The sequence below is a fragment of the Balaenoptera borealis genome (assembly GCF_965194805.1).
Source record: "Balaenoptera borealis genome assembly, chromosome: 12".
Classification (NCBI taxonomy): Eukaryota; Metazoa; Chordata; class Mammalia; order Artiodactyla; family Balaenopteridae; genus Balaenoptera; species Balaenoptera borealis.
The window spans coordinates 76709551-76731724 of NC_138869.1; the positions used below are offsets into that span (position 1 = coordinate 76709551).

A 22174-nucleotide genomic window follows, 5' to 3' on the forward strand; every position below is an offset into this window, starting at 1 on the left:
AATACGTCTTTCTTTGGGTCCAGGGTGAACAACTCTTGATTCTGAAGATGCTAGCACTTGTCTGGTTAGTTCCTAAGATTGTCATGGCTCCCTGAGCTAAGATGGGATAACTTCAAACTTATTCTACTTTGGTGCTTTCTATGCTTCTGCAAAACCAACAAATTAGTGCTGTTATTCTAGTACTCTGCTCATCGAGTTGTTATGAACTGCCCCTAGTAAGTAGTCACCAGCCCTGGCTGGGGGAGTAACCACAGAGCACTGGGACCAAGAAATATGCTACATTGTGAATGATTGTTTGCAAGGCAGTCTTTTTTTCGATTCTCCTGTTTTAGAACTCTTAACCCATTTTGGTAATTACAACAACTCAAAGTATCACTGTTAAAAATAATTCAGGTCATTTCAAGATTTTAATTTTTAGATTTTTTTGTGGAAACAAATTATTTAAAATGTTGAAGCTTGTGGCTCTCATTTTTAAAAATTACCATTGTTTTTGATGCCTCATGTTTTCTAATTGTAAAGGTATTTTGATTCCGTTCAAGCTAAAGAACAGCGAAGGCAACAGAGATTACGCTTACATACAAGCTATGATGTAGAAAATGGAGAATTCCTTTGTCCCCTTTGTGAATGCTTGAGTAATACTGTTATTCCTCTGCTGCTTCCTCCAAGAAATATTTTTAATAGGTAAGTTTTGGCTCATAAAACCTTTATATCAAAGAACTAGTTTCCTTTGAAGGTAATGAAATAATAAACCACAGCTGGGTGAGGAGATCACTCTAGGTAAATGCATAATGTTTTCCAGGTACTTTCCAAACTTTTTACTTAGTTATTTCTTCTACCTGACCTATGAAATATGATTTTGGTTTTTAGAAAGGAACAAGCTAAAATATAACAGTTTCTTGGTCACCTGTAAGCACTGTAAGGGATATAAAGTTCCCATGTGTTCATGAAAACTGTCTCCTTTATTTCTAAGACCCCACTTTAAATATCTCCCTCATACTTTTTAAGAGATGCTCAGTAAATTGCTAGGGGTAGAAGGGGCAGCTCAAACTGACATTATTGAACATACTAACAATTAAATATAATTTTTTGCAATTTACTGGCCAATTCAAAAATTGGACCAAAAAGTGAAAATCTGTTAGTGTATTTAAAATACAAAGTTTAAAAAAAAAAAAAAAAAATACAAAGTTTTTGTCATTTCATAATTTTTAGTGCACTTTTAGTTAATAGGAGTATTAGACATACTCATTTCAGATATGAATTTGGTAGTGTCTCCTCTTCAGACCTGACCTTTGTTACTCAGTTATGGTATCTGTCTTACATTCACAAATACTAATTTGAGTTTTGTGAAAATGAATCATCTGTTTATTTCTGTGCTACTATTTGGGTTTAAATAAAGCAGGGTCAGTTTTTTTCTCTTCAATTTTAGGAGTTAAAACCATGGTGTCTTAGTCTATGCTACCACACAGTGTTCTTAAAATACCATTAGATATGCATGTAAGCTCATGCTTTTTAATCAAAAAAGCATATCATGGTGCTGACTTATACCTGCATTTGAACTGGTAAAGAAATTAGTCATTGTTAGATTAAGAATTCTCTGCATGTAAGGAGAAAACAATCACTTTTGTGGTTCAGGTTTTGCTTTTTTTCCTAGGAGAGTCAGTTACGGCACATTTGTTAAAAGAACACAGGCTGTGGAGTCTGATATAGCTGGGTTTGAATGCCACATGTGTCCCATATATGGCTTTAGTCAAGTAACATAGCTCTAAACCTCAGTTTCCTCATCTGTAAAATGGGGACAATAATATAACCTATTTCATTAAGAAGATTCTGAGGATTAAATATAATACTGTAAAATGCTTACAACATAAGTGCTTGCAACATAATAAGCACTCAATAAATAGTGTCCGTGGTGTGGTGATTGTGATATTTAAGAAATACTAGTAAATTCCAGTACCAAAAAAGTGAAATATTTGACAAATAATTCACTGTGTTGCTAATAATTATTAGCATCATATTGACGAATAATGTATTTTCATTTCCATTGGTAAATATCTATTCTGACTTTTTAAAAAGCAACAAATTTTCCTCTAGGTTTTTTTATTGTTTTTTTGTTTTTTTAATATTTGAAGGTGTCTAAAATATACCTGTGATCATTTAAGGAGTCTTTTTGTATCTTAAACTAAGCAGCAACAGAATACTAAACACTCTCTATAATCTTTTCTAGCAGGTTACATTTTTCAGACCAACCAAATCTGACTCAGTGGATTAGAACAATATCTCAGCAAATAAAAGCATTACAGGTTCTTAGGAAAGAAGAAAATACTCCTAGTAAGTTCTGATAACCTGCTTTCATTTTTCCCTAACATCTGAGACCATTGGGAAATATAGTTTCAGAATAAATTGTTTTAAAATATTTTAAAAGTGAAACCTCTCACTTTAAAATTTGACTCTCTAATTTTCTTTGTCTTAATGAACTAAATTTGAATCTGCTACATTACTCCTTATTCCTTGAAAACACACAAGCTCATGTGAAGTTTATGATAAATACTTCTCACTTACTCCCCCATTTTATTGAAGAGCTTCTGGGGGTGGGGGAGATGTAACTGAGTATGGAAGAGCTGGCTTTATTCTCTGTGGGCTGACTCACTATATTGTTGGCATTACCAAGGGCTTCCCAAGTTTGATAGACATGCACTGCACTTCTGACCTTGAGGGAAAGCAGTCTGAGCAGAATTTATACCATTGGTTTATAAGGAAACAAAACAGCATACTCTTCCTTTTCTTACCTTCCCTAGCTACATTCCAGTGGCTTTACTTTTCAGGAGAAGCACAGGTGACTGAAGAAGGTACCTAGGTCATCCAGAGCAATAGTGTTTCTCATGCTTTGAATATATATTATACTGGTTTTCATTAATGGGAATTTTTCCCATTGTTTTTAATTTCTTTGACCTAAATTTAGAATGAAATTTATGACTGAAATTTATAGAAATATTGTGGACTAAAGAATAATAGTATAAAATGCTTGTTTCTGTAGATACTGCCTTATCAAGGAATTTAGAAAATGTGGATGAATTGCAGCTCCCTGAAGGATTTAGGCCTGATTTTCATCCTAAGTGAGTATATTATTCCTTTTAAATTTGGCCCACTTGAAATGAAAAATTAAGTGAGCAGTTAGTAAGAATATCGTTTGTCAAGTTAGGGAGCAAAATGTTATAGGACACTGATCTTGAATTCTGAGACTTAAGAATATTTACTGCAGGTGTATTGATAAAAACCTAAGAACTACATGGCATGTTTAATTCTCACAAACCTCTCCTAGTCTATGTTCCTGACTCCCTCCTACACCCCTTTATCTGGCTCTCCTTGACAACACCTCATCAGTACATCTAAACCTAAGCTGCTCAGCTCCCCCACCAAAGCCCATGCTTCCTTCTGACTTCTGTTTTCTATTTATGGCCCCACCAACCTCTTAGTAACTCAGGACCAAAACCAGAGTGTTTTCAGCCCAATTTTACCCATAGCCAGTAAGTTACAAGGTATAACCCAGATTCTAGAGCTAGACTGCTTTTGTTCAGTTCCAGCACCACTGCTTATAAGCTGTGCAACTTTGTGCAAATTGCTTGACCTCCCTGTATCTCACTCAGTTTCCTCATTTGTAAAGGGAAGATAATAATATCTACCTCATAAGTGTTATAAAGATAAAATGACAATACATTTAACGTTACCTGGAAGCTGTGCCTGGCAAATACTAAATTACTCAGTAAAAATACTACTGGAGGGCTTAAACAGAAAGAACATCAGTCCTGTGCCTCTCAAATTCCTCCTCCCTATCCCCAGTCCTGTCATTTTGTTTCTTCTGCTACGTACTTCCATATTTCTAATTAAAATGCTTAATCAGCTGTGTCTTGATTTATTATTTTTTTAAACAGTATCTTTCTGTTGACTAGTAATTTAGGATTCAACTTTGACCTCTACCCTATTCCCTATTCCTCGCCAGTCTACCTATAGAGTTATTTCACAATTTTTGGTTAAATCATTTGTCAGTTTTTATATTATAATTGTTTCTACTGATAAGTTGTATGTTAAATTTCCTTTCTTATACAATTTTGTTTTCCTGTGGTTAATAATTACCTTATTTTTTTTCATATACTTGGTTTTCTATGTATATAATACTCTTTTTTCCCCTAAACGTTGCAATAGACCTGTCAGATGCCTAGCAGTAGCTATCAGTGCTCAGATTCATCAGATGATCTTCCTTCCTGGAGCCCTCCTCCCACAGCCTTTGCCCTCCCACGCCAATCAGGACAGGGCACAGCTGTCACCCTGAGACTTCCCCTAGCCCTGCTCCTCTTGTTTGCCGGATCTTGTATCCTTCTCTCTCTCTTTTTTTTTAGCCGCACCTGTGGCATGTGGGATTTTAGTTCCCTGACCAGTGATTGAAACCACACCCCCTGCTTTGGGAGTGCGGAATCTTAACCACTGGACCACTGGGGAAGTCCTCTCCTTCCTTTCTTAATTTACTCCCTCATGTTGCATCTCTCAGCAGATTCCTAAGAAAAGGTGCCTGGGTGTTAAATTTTCCATGTCTGAAAATACATTTATTATTGTATCCATATGCTTGATGGATGGTTTGGGTATAGAATTATAGGTTAGAAGTAACTTTACATCTAGATTTTGAAGGCAGTGTTTACTGACTTCTAGCACCCACTGAGAAATTAACACCATTCTGATTCCTGTTCCTTTGTAACTTTATTACTTCTGGAAACTGTTGTTATTGTCTCATTAATTACCAATGTTCTGAAATTTCTCTGTGATATTCCTTGACATGTGAGTCTTTTCTTCATTCATTTCGCCACGTTTTCAACAGGCTCTTTGAAGATTCATACCCTTCAGGTTGGGGACTGTTTTATTTTGTTCCTTAGATAACTTTCTCCTCTTGGTTTTTCCATTCTTTGAGGTAGTCCTACTGTTAGTTCATTCTTGGCCCTCTTGGACTGATCCCCTTATTTATTTATTTATGTATGTATGTATGTATGTATGTATGTATGTATGTAGGTGTGTATGTAGGTATGTATGTGTGGCTGCGTTGGGTCTTCACTGCTGCACACGGGCTTTCTCTAGTTGCGGCGAGCAGGGGCTGTTCTTCGTTGCGGTGTGCAGACTTCTCATTGTGGTGGTTTCTCTTGTCCCGGAGCACAGGCTTTAAGCCCATGGGCTTCAGTAGTTGTGGCACGCAGGCTTAGTAGTTGTGGCTCGTGGGCTCTAGAGCGCAGGCTAAGTATTTGTGGCGCACAGGCTTAGTTGCTCCACGGCATGTGGGATCTTCCCGGACCAGGGATCGAACCCGTGTCCCCTGCATTGGCAGGCAGATTCTTAACCACTGCGCCACCAGGGAAGTCCCCTAATTTTTTTATAAATTGGTTGTTTTCTACCCTGTCTCTGTTTTCCCTGAGTTCCTTTTTTCTGCTTATTTTGGTGTTTATGTCTTTGATGTTTCTTTTCTTAAATATTTATTGGTCCTTCGGTGACTTCAAGAACAAGGCACTAAGAAGCTCACTGGATACCTGGTGGGCAGGTTGGAGCTTGCTGACCTATGAGCCTCACAATGAGGTGATCAGACCCCCACCAGTCTTTCACTTGGGACCCCCAAATGTCAATGTGTAAAAATGACTTTTCCTGAGAATTCTTCACTGGAGAAACTAAAATCTATGGCAGTGGGTACACATTGCTGATGTTCTTGAGATGGGGAAGAGGTCCAGGATCCAATAGTTCAGTGTGTAGACCTTCACCCTAATACCTTGTTTTCAGGCCTGTGCCTCACTGCTGCCAACCCAAGTAGAGCATAACCCCTCTCAGGCAGGGACCGTTTGCATGTCTTTCATTCCCCCTTTTCATACAACTATCTTTAGGTAGTTTCAGTGGTTCAATTCCAACATAGAAAATAGCTGTTAAGAAACTGAGCCCTTTGATTGATGTGAGCACATTGTTTTGAGCTAATCCTGTACATGTTCACTTCAGGAATCCTTATTCTGAAAGCATAAAAGAAATGCTAACAACATTTGGAACTGCTACTTATAAGGTGGGACTAAAGGTTCATCCCAATGAAGAGGATCCCCGTGTCCCCATAATGTGCTGGGGTAGTTGCGCGTACACCATCCAAAGCATAGGTAAGAGATTCAGAGTTGTGTCTTTAAATCTCAAACATACATTGACATGAGTTGTGTGTAGAATCCTGTATTTAAACAGAGATGTTTAAAGTGGGCAACAATATCAAATAATATAAAGACTTTGGAGCAGGAAATGTAGTGTGCTGACAAAATATTAGATTGACAGTTTATAAATTAACCACAGCAACAGAGAACTCATTTTAGTGGTGGTTATAGCTTCTTGTCAGTTAAGGGAATGTTTCCTCATTTTTACTTCTTACTCAAAGTTAATTCTTGTGAAATGACTTAAAGATTTTAAAACCTGACAATATTGTGCTTTCGGGAGAAAGAATTTTTTTTTACTTTTTTTTAAACTTGTAATAAAATGTACAAAACATAAAATTTACCATCTTTACCATTTTTAATCCTCAGAAAGAATTTTAAGTGATGAAGATAAACCGTTGTTCAGTCCTTTGCCTTGCAGACTGGTAAGTTATCAGTTTACTCAATTCATGGAATGGTGGAGTAGAAATTAGATTGTTCTGCTTTTTTTAATCCAAAAAACCTGAAATGGTTATTTAAGCATAGGTTCACTCCTTTTGAGGTAAAACCCATTTTCTGTAACAATACTGAAGACGTAATGTTTATAATTTAATTTTTCATTATTTTTCTTTTAAATAGACTTCATCTCTTTGGTTAAACATGTGAAAAGATGGGGAGATGGGGAACTAAAAACAAAGTGCTTGTTCTTGAATTTTTAGTGCCGTAGTTGGAAATAGAGATCAGAACATACCCTCTACCACATTTGACTACCCATTATAAGCAACATGTAAATAAGTACAAATTAATGTCAAAACAGTACATTTAATGCCTAGAAAAGTGAAGGAATATACAATTAAAACTTGCTAATTTTTACAATGTAGCTAGTGTCAGCTTCTTCTTCTACTTAACCATTCAAACTTATAATCATAAAAGTGCATGTAATTTTATTCACGTAGAATCACCTGGGGAGCTTTTAAAATTGCCTAGGCCCTACTATGGGTCAGTTAAATCAGAATCTCTGGAGATAGGCCCCAGGCATTAATATTTTTTTAAAAGCTTCCCCCCACCCCGAGGCCAGGATTGAGAACCACTGATGTAAGAGCCCTAACTCTTTGGAGTTTTTTAAAAATACAGATACCTGGTCACTTTGACTTATTAAATTGGAATATGTAGGAGTAGACCCTGGTATTAAAACTGCCCTGAATTGTGTCTTTGTGGTAAATCAGCAGAATAGCAATTCCCTGTGTTCTTAACTGTGATATATGATGGATTGGGATATGACTATCAATGTTGACTGACATTCTTTTGCTACAGTAAATAAGAGTTGGTAAGTATGCTGATATTGAAAAGGCAATCACAAATGTATAGAATAGAGTTTATTTTGTCTGGTTTTTAAGGCAGTTCTTACACATTTTCTTGATTCTGTGTACTTCACTCTGCCTCTTTGGTACACTGTTGGCTCTTCATCTATTTTTCTGCTAATATGATTTTGTGTAATCTGTTTATATTGATTGTTAAAGCAACCTTGCATTCCTGAAATAATCCCAACTTGGTCATGTAGAGTATCCTTTTTGTATATGATTATATTTGATTTGCTAATATTTTATCTAAGTTTTTTTTCTACGTTCATAAGAGAAATTTAATTTTTTAAAGTATATAGCCATTAGGGACAAACTCATTCTATTTTGTTGACTTGCGCTTTTCAAATTTACGTACCTCTCCACTGACCTTTCCCTCCTATATCAGAGGATAAGGGACCTCCGGGAAAAGTAGCTTATCTTTCCATCTATTGTTTGGAATCCATCCCCTCTCCATCAGTTATCCCTTCTTCTACCTCTTTCACTCCTGGCACTTGCCCTGTTCACAAGTGTGCTCCATTATTCCTCCTCTTACTCTTGCCCTCAATATTATCTTCTATCACCCTAGCTTTTTCATTCCTTTTTATGACCAAGCAAGCCATTTTAAAGCATATTTCACTTATTTCACCATGCAATGAAAAATGTTTAAATACAGATAAATAGCACCTACAGTTTTTAATTTCACTTCACATCCTAAGAGAAATTTTATACACAGTGAAACATCTTTAAACAATAATGTATACTCTGGCTCCAATTTCTTGCTAACTCTTCACTTTTCAACTCCCTGCAGTTTGGCTTCACCACCACCACCCCTCGCCAACACTTTCTCACTTTTCGGAAACACCTCTTGCCAAGTTCACCAAATGATCTCATTATCATTGTGAGTGGGCATTTTTCAGCCCTTATTTGACATTCTATTTACTTAATTCTGATAACTACTTCTTTCTGAAACTCATTTTCTCTCTTGATTTCTGTGACATTCCTGGTTTTCTCCCTACCTTTCTGGCGGCTCCTTCTCAGTCTGCTTTCCCTCCTTTGTGCTGTAAATGTTATTTTAAACCCCCAGAGTTTGGCCCATGCCTCAGTCATCTGATACTCTTCCCTGGTCAGCCCCATCTATGTCTCTGATTCCAGTTATATCCAAATGATTCCCACCTGTTTATCTCTAAACCGGATCTATTATCTCTCAGTGCCTGTTTCATTTTTTTACCTGGATCTCCTAAGGATACCTCAAACTGAACAATCCAAATTAATTTTTCTTCCTATATTTAGAGTCTTAGGTAATGTCACCACTGTCCATCCAGGTGACCAAGCCAGAAACTTGCAAGTCCTTTTGGATGCATCATTTGGTCTGGATGTTCGTATCCAACTGATCAGCAGAGTTTGTTGAATTTCTCTCCTGCATATTTGTCCTAGTTCTTCCATTCCTACTTCTGCTGATTTGGTTCAGCCCCTATATCTTTTCTTGCCTAGATTATTGTAACTGTCTCTACCCTGAATCTCACTCTCTCCTAATATATTATCAGAGAGGTTCTCTAAAAAGTAACCCTGATCATATCTCTTAAATGTTACTTCTCCATTATCACTCACCTCCTGCCAATCCCCACATCCATGGGCCAGGATTGCAGAATCATTACTGGTCCCCAAATGCTAGTCCCAGTCTTTTGCCTCTGCTCGAGTGCCCTAAGCAGATGACTCCTCTTTAAGAAGTTCTTCAAACTTTGCCTTCACTGGAAATTTCTGAGCCATGAAGTGGGGTATACCTCATCTGTGATGCTGCCTCCTTTAGCTGTCCCCTCCCCACCTTTTCTTTTCCTTCCCACCCTCAAGGCTGTGAGCTCCTTGAGAGCAGGGGGTGGGGGAGTGAGTTTTCATTTTGAGATCTTCAAAACCAAGACTAGCGTATGGTAGGTCCTCAATATCTATTGAACCAAACAACATTACAAAAAATTTAGAAAATAGAGAATTAAGTAGGAAGAAAAAACTTAAGTCAATCACCCATCTGTCTTTTTCATTAACATGTTTATACTTTATTATAATAGATATTTACATGTAGTTTTGTTTCTACTCTATTCTTCACTTTACATTAAGAGTTTTCTCATTGTTCCACATAGTCTCCATAACAGTTTTTGATGTTTACAGGCACCCTGTTTTGTACAACCATCTTCTTGCACGTAGTTTCCCCAGTATTTGAAGTGTTTCCCACATTTTAGAGTATTTATTTAGACTAAATATAAAGAAATACTGCATCACATTCCTGGGAGTCTCTTTTGTTTGCTGTCTGTCTTGACGCATGTGTCCTTCTTAACTTTTCCACAGAGAACTAGCAGCATGGTAACAGGAGATAGCCTTGTTTTATTCAGCGTACAATTAGATATTTTCCATTCCATGTATTCCATGTTAGAGACATGCCATTAAAGATGTCATAGATTCAGTTCCATACCATCTAGAGATTTCATTGTGCATCCAGCTTTACTTCAACTAGCTGTGCTTTGAACTAACATTCCTGAAAGAGGAGAACTACTTCATATGCTGGCTTCTTTGTTAATTTTGTCGTCTCTTTATTTCAGGATGACTGTCTTAGGTCACTAACAAGATTTGCTGCAGCACATTGGACAGTGGCATCACTTTCAGTGGTACAAGGACACTTTTGTAAACTTTTTGCATGTGAGTATTAATACATGTACCATATATGTTATGATAATTTCTCATCTTCTGTAGTTTTGTTTTTAGTGGTGAAACTTCCCTCCATTTTGAAAGAAATATTTTGGTAATACTGTTTGTCTTATATACAAGTTCTAGCTCATGAATTCATATATAGCTTGCAAAAAATAAATTTAAACTAGATTATATGCATTTTAAAAATAATTTAATACTTACATTGACATATAATATGTGCTCATGTATTTTTCTTTAAACATTAGCATTGGTGCCTGATGACAGCCACGGAGACCTTCCATGCATATTAGATATCGACATGTTTCATTTATTGGTGGGTATCTTGTAATTTGTGTTTGAAATTTTTATCATATTATATAGCTTTATCTTAGACTTGATGAGTAATGCAGAGGCAGACAAGAGAAATTATCACCTATTATTCTTACTACTTCTGAGTATAATTCTTTTCTGAAGATCCTCAAAAAGAAAATGTTAAGGAATCCAGTTGAGAGACTTGACCTGGGTGTCTAATCCAATCTGTCTTATTTTTGCCTTGTGGCTGAGGTCAGTAATGTAACCTCTCTATGCTTTTCACTCTAGAGAAGTAAAAAGCACTAGTAATGTAAGGGCTGCTGCCAACCCATACGGTGCTTTGGGGCAGATACAGCCCTCTGGTAACACTGCTTAGCAACAGTCTCTCTGTGTGGTTTAGGGAAAGTCATGTCTTCTGAGCAGGTGCGGGTGGTGCCAGCTCAGCACTGGCCAGGCTGAAGTTCAGCCCCACCTCAACCAGGTCCCCTTACTCAGGACACTGAGTGTACCACCACGCACAGCAGCCCCAAGTGCTGCCCCCTTAATCTCTTTGGGCATCATATTCTATGCCTGTAAGTTGGTTAATACCTACCTGATGTAACTGTGTCAAAACTCAGTGGGATAATCAATGTAAAGAGCTTAGAGCAATGTGTCCCTAGTAAATGTTAGCCATTGTTATTGTTCCCATTGCTCCTCTGAAAACCACCACCACTGACACCACCATACAGGCAGCAGGAGGCTAACAAGAGAGCTAGCATTTATTGTATACCTGACTGCTTTCACATTCATCTTCATTTAGTCCTTACATCCTTATTACTGAGGTATTAAAAACACGTATATTATCGCCAGCTTACCGACAGGGAAACTGAGACTCAAAGGAATTGTCTAAAAGGTTCATAAGAAGATCTTGGATTCATACCTAGATCTTTGTGGGTCCAAAACGCATGCTTTTTCCATTGCTCACTACCTAGAAAGATTTCAAGTTTTATTTTTGTTATTATTAACAATAAACTATATATAGGGGAATCACTGGATAAACGAAATAATAATGCCCATCAAATGAAATAATAACGCCCTAAATAATTTTCTTTAGTCAATCCTAGTGGAATTTCTAACATGTGTACCCTTTAAGAACAGAGATTTCTTAAGGGGAGGGACTGAGCTCACAAAGAGATCACATTAAGAAAATGGAAACGTGTTCAGCTGTGAAAGGAAAGGTGCTCCGTCTGACCTTCTGTATTTGGTATCCAGGTGGGCTTGGTGCTCGCCTTCCCGGCATTGCAGTGTCAAGATTTTTCAGGGATCAGCCTTGGCACTGGGGACCTTCACATTTTCCATCTGGTTACTATGGCACACATCATACAGATCTTACTTACCTCATGTACAGGTAACTCCTTTTTGTCAGATTCTTGAAGTACTGGAGTTTTTTCAGTTTAAAAAAAAAGTACTAAAAAAAAAAAAAAAAAAGTACTAAAGGAAAAGGTGCTTGGATGAGAGTAATATATAAACTATAATTAGGCTACTTGTAGTAGTAATTAGTAAAATAAACAGTAAAATCCTGTTTATCCTCATGTGAAAATTTTTGAAACAATTTCCCTTCTGTTAAAAACCTTAGTGATGTGAATGTTTTTACTTATTTTTTTATTTCATAAGTTTAGTAATATTTGAGTACCACAGGCTGTATATTTAGCAGATTTTACTCACCGCTTGCTGCCTGGCACCCTGAGGCACTTTGGCTTCCTCTCCCTAAGGGGCTCCTTGTTAGGATGGAGATCAATACTGTGTTCTGACCTGAGGGATTAAAGTTCTGTGTGTTTTGTGAGAGTGTTTTCATATTACATGTGAGTGTATGAATATATTTGAGTGCTTAAATGGTGTGATCATCAATCCACTTAGTAGGCAAATACAGAGTACTAATAGTGCCTTATATTTCAGAAGAGAATGGCATGGATCAAGAAAATGCTTCTGGGGAAGAAGAATTAGCAGTTCTTGCTTTGTATAAAACACTTCACCAGTATACAGGAAGGTGAGGTCGTAATCTTTACATGATAGGCAGTTCCCCAAATATTAGGTGGTAGTATGAAAAACAAATTCATTTGTTAAATAAAGGAAATTGCTGTCTGTTAACATGTTTAAAATAAGAGATGGGGGAGTGACCTGCAGGACTTCTCAACTTTTAATATACTAACATGATTGGAAATCTTTGAGAGAGGAGTAATATACAGCACTTCCCACACATTTTTAAGGTATATCCAGGGCTGGCAGGAGTGCAATGACATTCTTAGAACCTCATGTTATTGGAGTCACTGTGATTTGGTTACGACAGTTTCACTTGGCTTTCTTTTTTTTATTATTTTTTTATTTTTGGCTGTGTTGGGTCTTCGTTGCTGTGTGCGGACTTTCTTTAGTTGCGGCGAGCAGGGGCTGCTCTTCCTTGTGGTGCACGGGCTTCTCGTTGCAGTGGCTTCTTTTGTTGTGGTGCACTGGCTCTAGTCAGACGGGCTTCAGTAGTTGCAGCACACAGGCTTCAGTAGTTGCGGCACGTGGGCTCAGTAGTTGCAGCGCACGGGCTCTAGGGCATGTGGGCTTCAATAGTTGTGGCGTGCCAGCTCAGTAGTTGTGGCTTGCGGGCTCTAGAGCACAGGCTCAGTAGCTGTGGCGCATGGGCCTAGTTGCTCCGTGGCATGTGGGATCTTCCCAGACCAGGGCTTGAACCCGTGTCCCCTGCATTGGCAGGCAGATTCTTAACCACTGAGCCACCAGATAAGTCCCTTCACTTGGCTTTCTAACAGTATATGTCAAGAACCATACTGTTTGTTCTATGACTAAGTTATCCCATTTCTGAGAATCCACACTAGCAGAATAATCCAACATATAGAAAAACCTATAGGCATAAAGATGTACACTGATATTATTTATATTAGCAAAGAATTTAAAGCAATCTAAGAGTTTGCTTACAGGGAAGTAATTTAGTGTAGGTTATGATTGATGGTATCCAGAATATTAAAATTCCAATAAAATTATGGTTTATGATCTGAAAATCATGTTAATTTTAAATTTTATATGTTACAAGTACAACTGTGTTAAGACACATTAGTTTGAAAATAGTTTGCTGAAGTAATACCTGCTGATATAAGGTTATAGAATAGTGGATAGTATTTTTATTTTCCAAATTTTCTCTTTATATAGCTATATAACTTTTATAAATTTTAATAACAGCATTGGAGGGTATATCACCAATTATACCTGACGTCCTGTAATAGTTAGGGCTACCCATACCTTTTAAGCCAACGTGCTATCAATTCCAAATAGTAGTTGTCTGTTTTCACACTGTGCTATAACTAGAATGACCATTTTTTAATGACATTTCCCAGTTATCATTTTTCTCTTTCACAGTGCCTTGAAAGAAATGCACTCTGGTTGGCATCTGTTGAGGAATGTCAGAGCTGGAATCATGCCTTTCCTTAGGTGTTCTGCTTTGTTTTTCCATTACTTAAATGGAGTTCCTTCCCCACCTGAAATTCAAGGTAATTTCTAATTTCTTTCAAAATGTAGGAAATGTATGTAGTCTTTCACTCTAGCAAGTTAAGAATTAAAGTGCATTGCAAAAATGAAAACTTATTAAAAGTTTAGGTCATAGCTAATTGACTATGGTGATGTACAGGTTATAGAATTAGATGCATATTTATGTAAATATCTGATTTTATTTGGATGTCAGTAAATGTACTGATTTTGTACATGTACAAAAATGTACTTGTTTTGCTTTCAGATGTTAAAATTGTTCAATTGTACATTATTCATAAACTGGGTTGTTCAGATTTTAAAAAGTGAAAAGTGACAAATTCAGGTGTGGTTTTTTGTTGCTTTTTTTTTTTTAACTTTTGATCTTATATTGGAATATAGCCGATTAACAATGTTGTGATAGTTTCAGGTGCACAACAAAGCAACTCAGCCATACATATACATATATCCAAACTCCCCTCCCATCTAGGCTGCCACATAACATTGAGCAGGGTTCCCTGTGCTATACAGTAGGTCCTTGTTGGTTATCCATTTTAATTATGGCAGTGTGTACATGTCGATCCCAAACTCCCTGACTGTCCCTTCCCTCCACCCTTCCCCCCGGTAACCGTAAGTTTGTTCTCTAAGTCTATGAGCCTCTTTCTGTTTTGTAAATAAGTTCCTTTGTATCATTTCTTTTTAGATTCCACATATAAGGGATATCATATGATATTTCTCTTTCTCTGACTGACTTCACTCAGTATGGCAATCTCTAGGTCCATCCATGTTGCTACAAATGTCATTATTTCATTCTATTTAATGGCTGAGCAATATTCCATTGTATATATGTACCACATTTGCTTTATCCATTCCTTTGTTGATGGACATTTAGGTTGCTTCCATGTCTTGGCTATCGTAAACAGTGCTGCAGTGAACATTGGGGTGCGTGTATCCTTTCGGACCATGTTTTTCTCTGGATATATGCCCAGGAGTGGGATTGCAGGGTCAAATGATAGCTCTATTTTTAGTTTTTTAAGGAACCTCCATACTGTTCTCCATAGTGGCTGTACCAATTTACATTCCCACCGACAGTGTAGGAGGGTTCCCTTTTCTCCACACTGTCTCCAGCATTTATTGTTTGTGGATTTTTTGATGATAGCCATTTTGACTGGTGTGAGGTGATATCTCATTGTAGTTTTGATTTGCATTTCTCTAATAATTAGCGATGTTGAACATCTTCTCATCTGTCTTCTTTGGAGAAATGTCTATATAATGGTCTTCTGCCCATTTTTTGATTGGGTTGTTCGTTTTAATGATATTAAGCCTCATGAGGTGTTTGTAAATTTTGGAGACTAATCCCTTGTTGGTCACATCATTTGCAAATATTTTCTCCCAATCTGTGGGTTGTCTTTTCATTTTGTTTATGGTTTCCTTTGCTGTGCAAAAGCTTTTGAGTTTAATTAGGTCCCATTTGTTTATTTTTGTTCTTATTTCCATTATTATGGGAGACAGATCGAAAAGGATATTGCTGCAATTTATGTCAGAGAGTGTTCAGCCTATGTTTTCCTCTCAGGGTTTTATAGTATCTGTTCTCACATTTAGGTCTTTAATCCATTTTGAGCTTATTTTGTGTATGGTGTTAAAGAACCATCTAATTTCATTTTTTTTACATGTAGCTGACCAGTTTTCCCAGCACCATTTGTTGAAGAGACTAGACTGTCTTTCCACTGTTGTGTAGTCTTGCCTCCTTTGTCGTAGATTAATTGACCATAGGTGTGTGGGTTTATTTCTGGGCTTTCTATCCTGTTACATTGATCTATATATCTGTTTTTGTGCCAGTACCATACTGTTTTGATGACTATAGGTAGTATAGTCTGAAGTCAGGGAGCCTGATTCCTCCAGCTCCGTTTTTCTTTCTCAAGATTGCTTTGGCTATTTGGGGTCTTTTGTGTCTCCATACAAATTTTAAGATTTTTTGTTCTACTTCTGTGAAAAATGCCATTGATAATTTTATAGGGATTCCATTGAATCCGTAGATTGCCTTGGGTAGTATAGTCATTTTGACAATATTGATTCTTCCAATCCACAAACATGGTATATCTTTCCATCTGTTTGTGTCTTCTTCGATTTCTTTCATCAGTGTCTTATAGTTTTCGAGTATAGATCTTTTGTCTCCTTAGGTAGGTTTATTCCTAGGTATTTCATTCTTTTTGATGCAGTGGTAAATGGAATTGAATTTTCTTTCTGATCTTTCATAGTTAGTGTATAGAAATGGAACAGATTTCTGTGTATTAATTCTGTAACCTGCAACTTTACCAAATTCATTGATGAGCTCTAGTAGTTTTCTGGTGGCATCTTTAGGATTTTCTATGTATATAGTATCATGTCATCTGCAAACAGTTACGGTTTTACTTCTTCTTTTCCAATTTGGATTCCTTTTATTTCTTTTTCTTCTCTGATTGCCATAGCTAGGACTTCCAAAATTATGTTGAATAAAAGTGGTGAGAGTGGACATCCTTGTCTTGTTCCTAATCTCAGAGGAAATGCTTTCAGCTTTTCACCATTGAGTATGATGTTAGCTATAGGTTTGTTGTATATGGCCTTTATTATGTTGAGGTATGTTCCCTCTGTGCCCACTTTCTGGAGAGCTTTTATCATAACTGGGTGCTGAATGTTGTCAAAAGCTTTTTCTGCATCTTTTGAGATGATCATATGGTTTTTATTCTTCAATTTGTTTATGTGGTATATCACACTGATTGATTTGCAGATACTGAAAAATCCTTGTACCCTGGGATAAATCCCACTTGATCATGGTGTATGATCCTTTTAATGTATTGTTGGATTCAGATTGCTAGTATTTTGTTGAGACTTTTTGTGTCTGTGTTCATCGGTGATATTGGCCTCTAACTTTCTTTCTTTTTTTTTCTTTTTTTTTTTTAACATTTGTTTATTTGGTTGTGCCAGGTCTTAGTTGCAGCAGGTGGGCTCCTTAGTTGCAGCTCACCAGCTCCTTAGTTGCAGCATACGGGCTTCTTAGTTGTGGCATGCAAACTCTCAGTTGCAACATGCACGTGGGATCTAGTTCCCTGACCAGGGATCAAACCCGGGCCCCCTGCATTGGGAGCGTGGAGTCTTAACCACTGCGCCACCAGGGAAGTCCCAGCATGTAATTTTCTTTTTTTTTGTGGTATCTTTGTCTGGTTTTGGTATCCAGGTGATGGTGGCCTCATAGAATGAGTTTGGGAGTTTTCCTTCCTCTGCAATTTTTTGGAACAGTTTCAGAAGGATAGGTGTTAGCTCTTCTCTAAATGTTTGGTAGAATTCTCCTGTGAAGTCATCAGGTCCTGGACGTTTGTTTGTCAGAAGATTTTTAATCACAACTTCAATTTCAGTGCTTGTGATTGGTCTGTTCATATTTTCTATTTCTTCCTGGTTCAGTCTTGGGAGACTGTACCTTTCTAAGAATTTGTCCATTTCTTCCAGGTTGTCCATTTTATTGGCATATAGCCACGTGTAGTGTCTTATGATCCTTTGTATTTCTGTGGTGTCTGTTATAACTTCTCCTTTTTCATTTCGAATTTTATTGATTTGAGTCCTCTCCCTTTTTTTCTTGATGAGTCTGGCTAAAGGTTTATCAGTTTTGCTTATCTTTTCAGAGAACCAGCTTTTAGTTTCATTGATCTTTGCTCTTACTTCCTTTGTCTCTATTTCATTTATTTCTGCTCTGATCTTTATGATTTCTTTCCTTCTACTAACTTTGGGTTTTGTTTGTTCTTCTTTCTCTAGTTGCTTTAAGTGTAAGTTTGGGTTGTTTATTTGAGATTTTTCTTGTTTCCTGAGGTAAGATTGTATTGCTATAAACTTCCCTCTTACGACTGCTTTTGCTGCATCCCATAGATTTTGGATTGTTGTGCTTTCATTTGTCTCTAGGTATTTTTTTATTTCCCCTTTTATTTCTTCAGTGATCCATTGGTTGTTCAGTAGCATATTGTTTAGCCTCCATGTGTTTGTGTTTTTTGTAGTTTTTTTCTTATAGTTTATTTTTAACCTCATAACATTGTTATCAGAAGATGCTTGATATGATTTCAGTTTTCTTAAATTTACCAAGGCTCGCCTTGTGGCCTAGCATGTGGTCAATCCTGGAGAATGTTCTGTGTGCACTTGAGAAGAAAGTGTATTCTGCTGCTTTTAGATGAAATGCTCTATAAATATCAGTTAAGTCCATCTGGTCTAATGTGTCATTTAAGACCTGTGCTTCTTTATTGATTTTCTGTCTGGATGATCTGTCCATTGATGAAAATGAGATGTTAAAGTCTCCCAGTATTATTGTGTTACTGTCGATCTCTACCTTTATGGCTGTTAGTATTTGCCTTATATATTGAGGTGCTCCTCTGTTGGGTGCATATATATTTACAGTTGTTACATCTTCGTCTTGGATTGATCCCTTGATCATTGTGAAGTGTCCTTCTTTGTCTCTTATAACAGTCTTTATTTTAAAGTTTATTTTGTCTGATATGAGTATTGCTACTCCAGCTTTCTTCTGATTTCCATTTGCGTGGAATACCTTCTTCCATCTCACTTTCAGTCTGTATAGGTCCCTAGGTCTGAGGTGGGTCTCCTGTAGACAGCATGTATATGGGTCTTGTTTTTGTATCCACTCAGCCAGTCTGTGTCTTTTGATTGGTGCATTTAATCCATTTACATGTAAGGTAATTATCAATATGTGTATTCCTATTGCCATTTTCTTAATTGTTTTGGGTTTGTTTTTGTAGGTCTTTTTTCTTCCCTTCTTTTGTTCTCTTCTCTTATGTTTTGATGATCATCTTTAGTGTTGTGTTTGGGTTGCTTTTTCTTTTTTGTATGTGTATCTATCATAGGTTTTGGTTTTGCTGTTCCCATGCACTTTTTGTGTTGTTGTTGTTGTTGTTTTACTTATTTATTTTCAGCTGCATTGGGTCTTCGTTGCTGCGTGCAGGCTTTCTCTAGTTGCAGCAAGCGGGGGCCACTCTTCATTGCAGTGTGCAGGCTTCTCATTGTGGTGGCTTCTCTTGTTGCAGAGCACGGGCTCTAGGCATGCAGGCTTTGGTAGTTGTGGCACATGGGCTCAGTAGTTGTGGCTCGCGGGCTCTAGAACACAGGCTCAGTAGTTGTGGTGTACAGGCTTAGTTGCTCCACAGCATGTGGGATCTTCCCGGATCAGGGTTCGAACCCATGTCCTCTGCATTGGCAAGCACATTCTTAACCACTGCACCACCAGGGAAGCCCTCCCATGCAGTTTTGATACAGCAGTCTATGTATCTACAAGGTTTTTTATTTTTTAAGTTGCTAGTCCCTTTCCCGCTTAGAGGAGTTCCTTTAGCATTTGTTGCAAAGCTGGTCTGGTAGTGCTGAATTCTCTTAGCTTTTGCTTGTCTGTAAAGCTTTTGATTTCTTTGTGAAATCTGAATGAGATCCTTGCTGGGTAAAGTATTCTTGGTTGTAGTTTCTTCCCTTACATCACTTTAAATATATTGTGCCACTCCCTCTGACTTGCAGAGTTTCTGCTGAGAAATCAGCTGATAACCTTATGGGAGTTCCCTTGTATGTTATTTGTCGTATTTCCCTTGTTGATTTTTTTCTTTGTCTTTAAGTTTTGTCGATTTGATTCCTGTGTGTCTCAGCGTGCTCCTCCTTGGGTTTATCCTGCCTGGGACTCTCTGCACTTCCTGGACTTTGTTGACTGTTTCCTTTCCTATGTTAGGGAAGTTTTCAGCTATTATCTCTTCAAATATTTTCTTGGGTCCTTTCTCTTCTCCTTCTGGGACCCCTATAATGCAAATGTTGGTGCATTTAATGTTGTCCCAGAGGTCTCTTAGGCTGTCTTCATTTCTTTTCTTTTTTTTTCTTTATTCTGTTCTGCGGCAGTGATTTCCACCGTTCTGTCTTCCAGGTCACTTATCCGGTCTTCTGCCTCAGTTATTCTGCTATTGATTCCTTCTAGTGTATTTTTCATTTTAATTATTGTATTGTTCATCTCTGTTTGTTTGTTCTTTAGTTCTTCTAGGTCTTTGTTAAACATTTCTTACATCTTCTCAATCTTTGCCTCCATTCTTTTTCCGAGATCTTGGGTCATCTTCACTATCATTATTCTGAATTCTTTTTCTGGAAGGTTGCCAGTCTCCACTTCATTTAGTTGTTCTTCTGGGGTTTTTATCTTGTTCCTTCATCTGCGACATAATCCTCTGCCTTTTCATTTTGTCTAACTTTGTGATTGTGGTTTTCGTTCTGCAGGCTGTAGGATTGTAGTTCTTCTTGCTTCTGCTGTCTGCCCCCTCTCAAGTATTTTTTAATGTGAAACATGTGGCCTTGAAGTTCAAAATAGCCATAATTACACATAAATCTGATTTTTTTTTAATTAATTTATTTATTTTGGCTGCGTTGGGTCTTCATTGCTGCGCGTGGGTCTCCCCTAGTTGCGGGGAGCAGGGGCTACTCTTCGTTGCGGTGCACGGCCTCTAGGTGTGCGGGCCTCAGTAGTTGTGGCACACAGGCTCAGTAGTTATGGCTCACGGGCTCTAGAGCACAGGCTCAGTAGTTGTGGCACATGGGCCTAGTTGCTGCACGGCATGTGGGGTCCTCCCAAACCAGGGTTCGAACCTGTGTCGCCTGCATTGGCAGGTGGATTCTCAACCACTGCGCCACCAGGGAAGTCCCCTGATTTTTTTTATATATATCTGTATTTTTATTTTACTTTTTTTTTTTTAAGAGCTCCTGACTTACTTATTTATTTATTTATTTATTTTTTTGGCTGTGCTGGGTCTTCGTTTCTACGCGAGGGCTTTCTCTAGTGTGGCAAGCGGGGGCCACTCTTCATCGCGGTGCGCTGGCCTTTCACTGTCGCGGCCCCTCTTGTCGCGGAGCACAGTCTCCAGACGCGCAGGCTCAGTAGCTGTGGCTCACGGGCCTAGTTGCTCCGTGGCATGTGGGATCTTCCCAGACCAGGGCTCGAACCCGTGTCCCCTGCATTGGCAGGCAGATTCTCAACCACTGCGCCACCAGGGAAGCCCCATAAATCTGATTTTAATGTAGGAATTAATTTGCTGTTTCACAGTTGTTTTTTGTGTTTTGTTTCAATTCATTTCATAAAAGTAGTGTAAAGGTAGACTTAAAGTTTACTGTACCTCATAGTGCCTGGCACATGTCATGGGGTGCCTGCATGTTATGCTGCTCTCTAAAAGTTTGTTGAATAGCATCTCAATTTAGCTAGTTGTCCAGGCACCATTGAGAGAACAATTTACCCTTCCTAATCATTTTCAGTGATGATTAAGTTAGTGTTTAACTCCATCTCTCAGTGATGAAATCATCTTATGTCTCTATACTGCCTTATACTTTTCCAGAGCTACCCATATGTTATTTTTGTCATTTAATGTTCACAAATAACCCCATGAAGTATATCACACAGGTACCCCATTTTGCAGATGGTAAAACTGAAACATCAAGAAATTGTGACCAGTTTGGTAAAAGAGTCGCCTGACTCCACTTTCAGTTATGTCATTTTCTGTGGATCCCTTCCATGTGCTATCTTATTTACTTCTTACAGGTTATGTACCTAGCAAAATTGAACTCTTTCATCTCGTGCCTTTTTTATTTTAAGCTCTGCTGTTGCTTACTGCCCTATAGGATCTACTCTTAGTTGTTATATGCAAAACTGTTTTCTTCTCTATTTGCAGCTTCTGGAACAAGCCATTTTGAACATTTATGTAACTATCTTTCCCTGCCAAACAACTTCATTTGCCTTTTTCAAGAAAATAAGGAGATAATGAAGTTACTGATTGAAAGGTAACGATTATACACTTTTCTTCCCTATATTGGAATATATATATATATATATGGAAAGAAACTTCAGTTTATCACATATTTTACAGAATTCTCAGTTAGCCTGGCAGAATTCAATCCATGTGATTTATTAGGCCTTCTTAGTTAAGGATTTACCTTTATGGTAAGATTTTTGCCAGGCCTACTGAATAGCATAAGCAGATTTGCCTGGAAGGAGAGTAGTGGTGGAAATGTTTATTTCCTCATATTAACTTACTTGTTAAGTACTGTGTTCCGTAGATTTTTGAAACTGAAAGAAGCCTTAAGGGTTATCTAGTCTAATATCCTCACTTTATTTTTATT

The 22174-nt window shown here is 37.7% G+C and overlaps 1 protein-coding gene across 15 annotated transcripts in view; it reads left to right on the forward strand.

Annotated features, from left to right (window-relative positions):
• UBR2 (ubiquitin protein ligase E3 component n-recognin 2) overlaps positions 1 to 22174 on the forward strand; it is a 122071-nt gene that overhangs the window by 83191 nt on the left and 16706 nt on the right. For 11 of the 15 annotated variants that reach the window (XR_014232398.1, XR_014232399.1, XR_014232400.1 and 8 more), the window contains 11 exons: positions 520 to 681; positions 2225 to 2328; positions 3035 to 3113; positions 6019 to 6167; positions 6579 to 6634; positions 10117 to 10213; positions 10471 to 10538; positions 11768 to 11903; positions 12452 to 12542; positions 13913 to 14043; positions 21727 to 21835. Coding sequence is in view for 12 of the 15 variants with exons in the window: in XM_082345922.1 (XP_082202048.1) it covers positions 520 to 681; positions 2225 to 2328; positions 3035 to 3113; positions 6019 to 6167; positions 6579 to 6634; positions 10117 to 10213; positions 10471 to 10538; positions 11768 to 11903; positions 12452 to 12542; positions 13913 to 14043; positions 21727 to 21835 (1182 nt within the window). In the remaining 3 variants the exon portion in view is untranslated. Of the gene's footprint in view, positions 1 to 519; positions 682 to 2224; positions 2329 to 3034; positions 3114 to 6018; positions 6168 to 6578; positions 6635 to 10116; positions 10214 to 10470; positions 10539 to 11767; positions 11904 to 12451; positions 12543 to 13912; positions 14044 to 21726; positions 21836 to 22174 lie in introns of those variants that run through there. The other 4 variants (XM_082345928.1, XM_082345927.1, XM_082345924.1 and 1 more) reach the window with 3 other exon arrangements.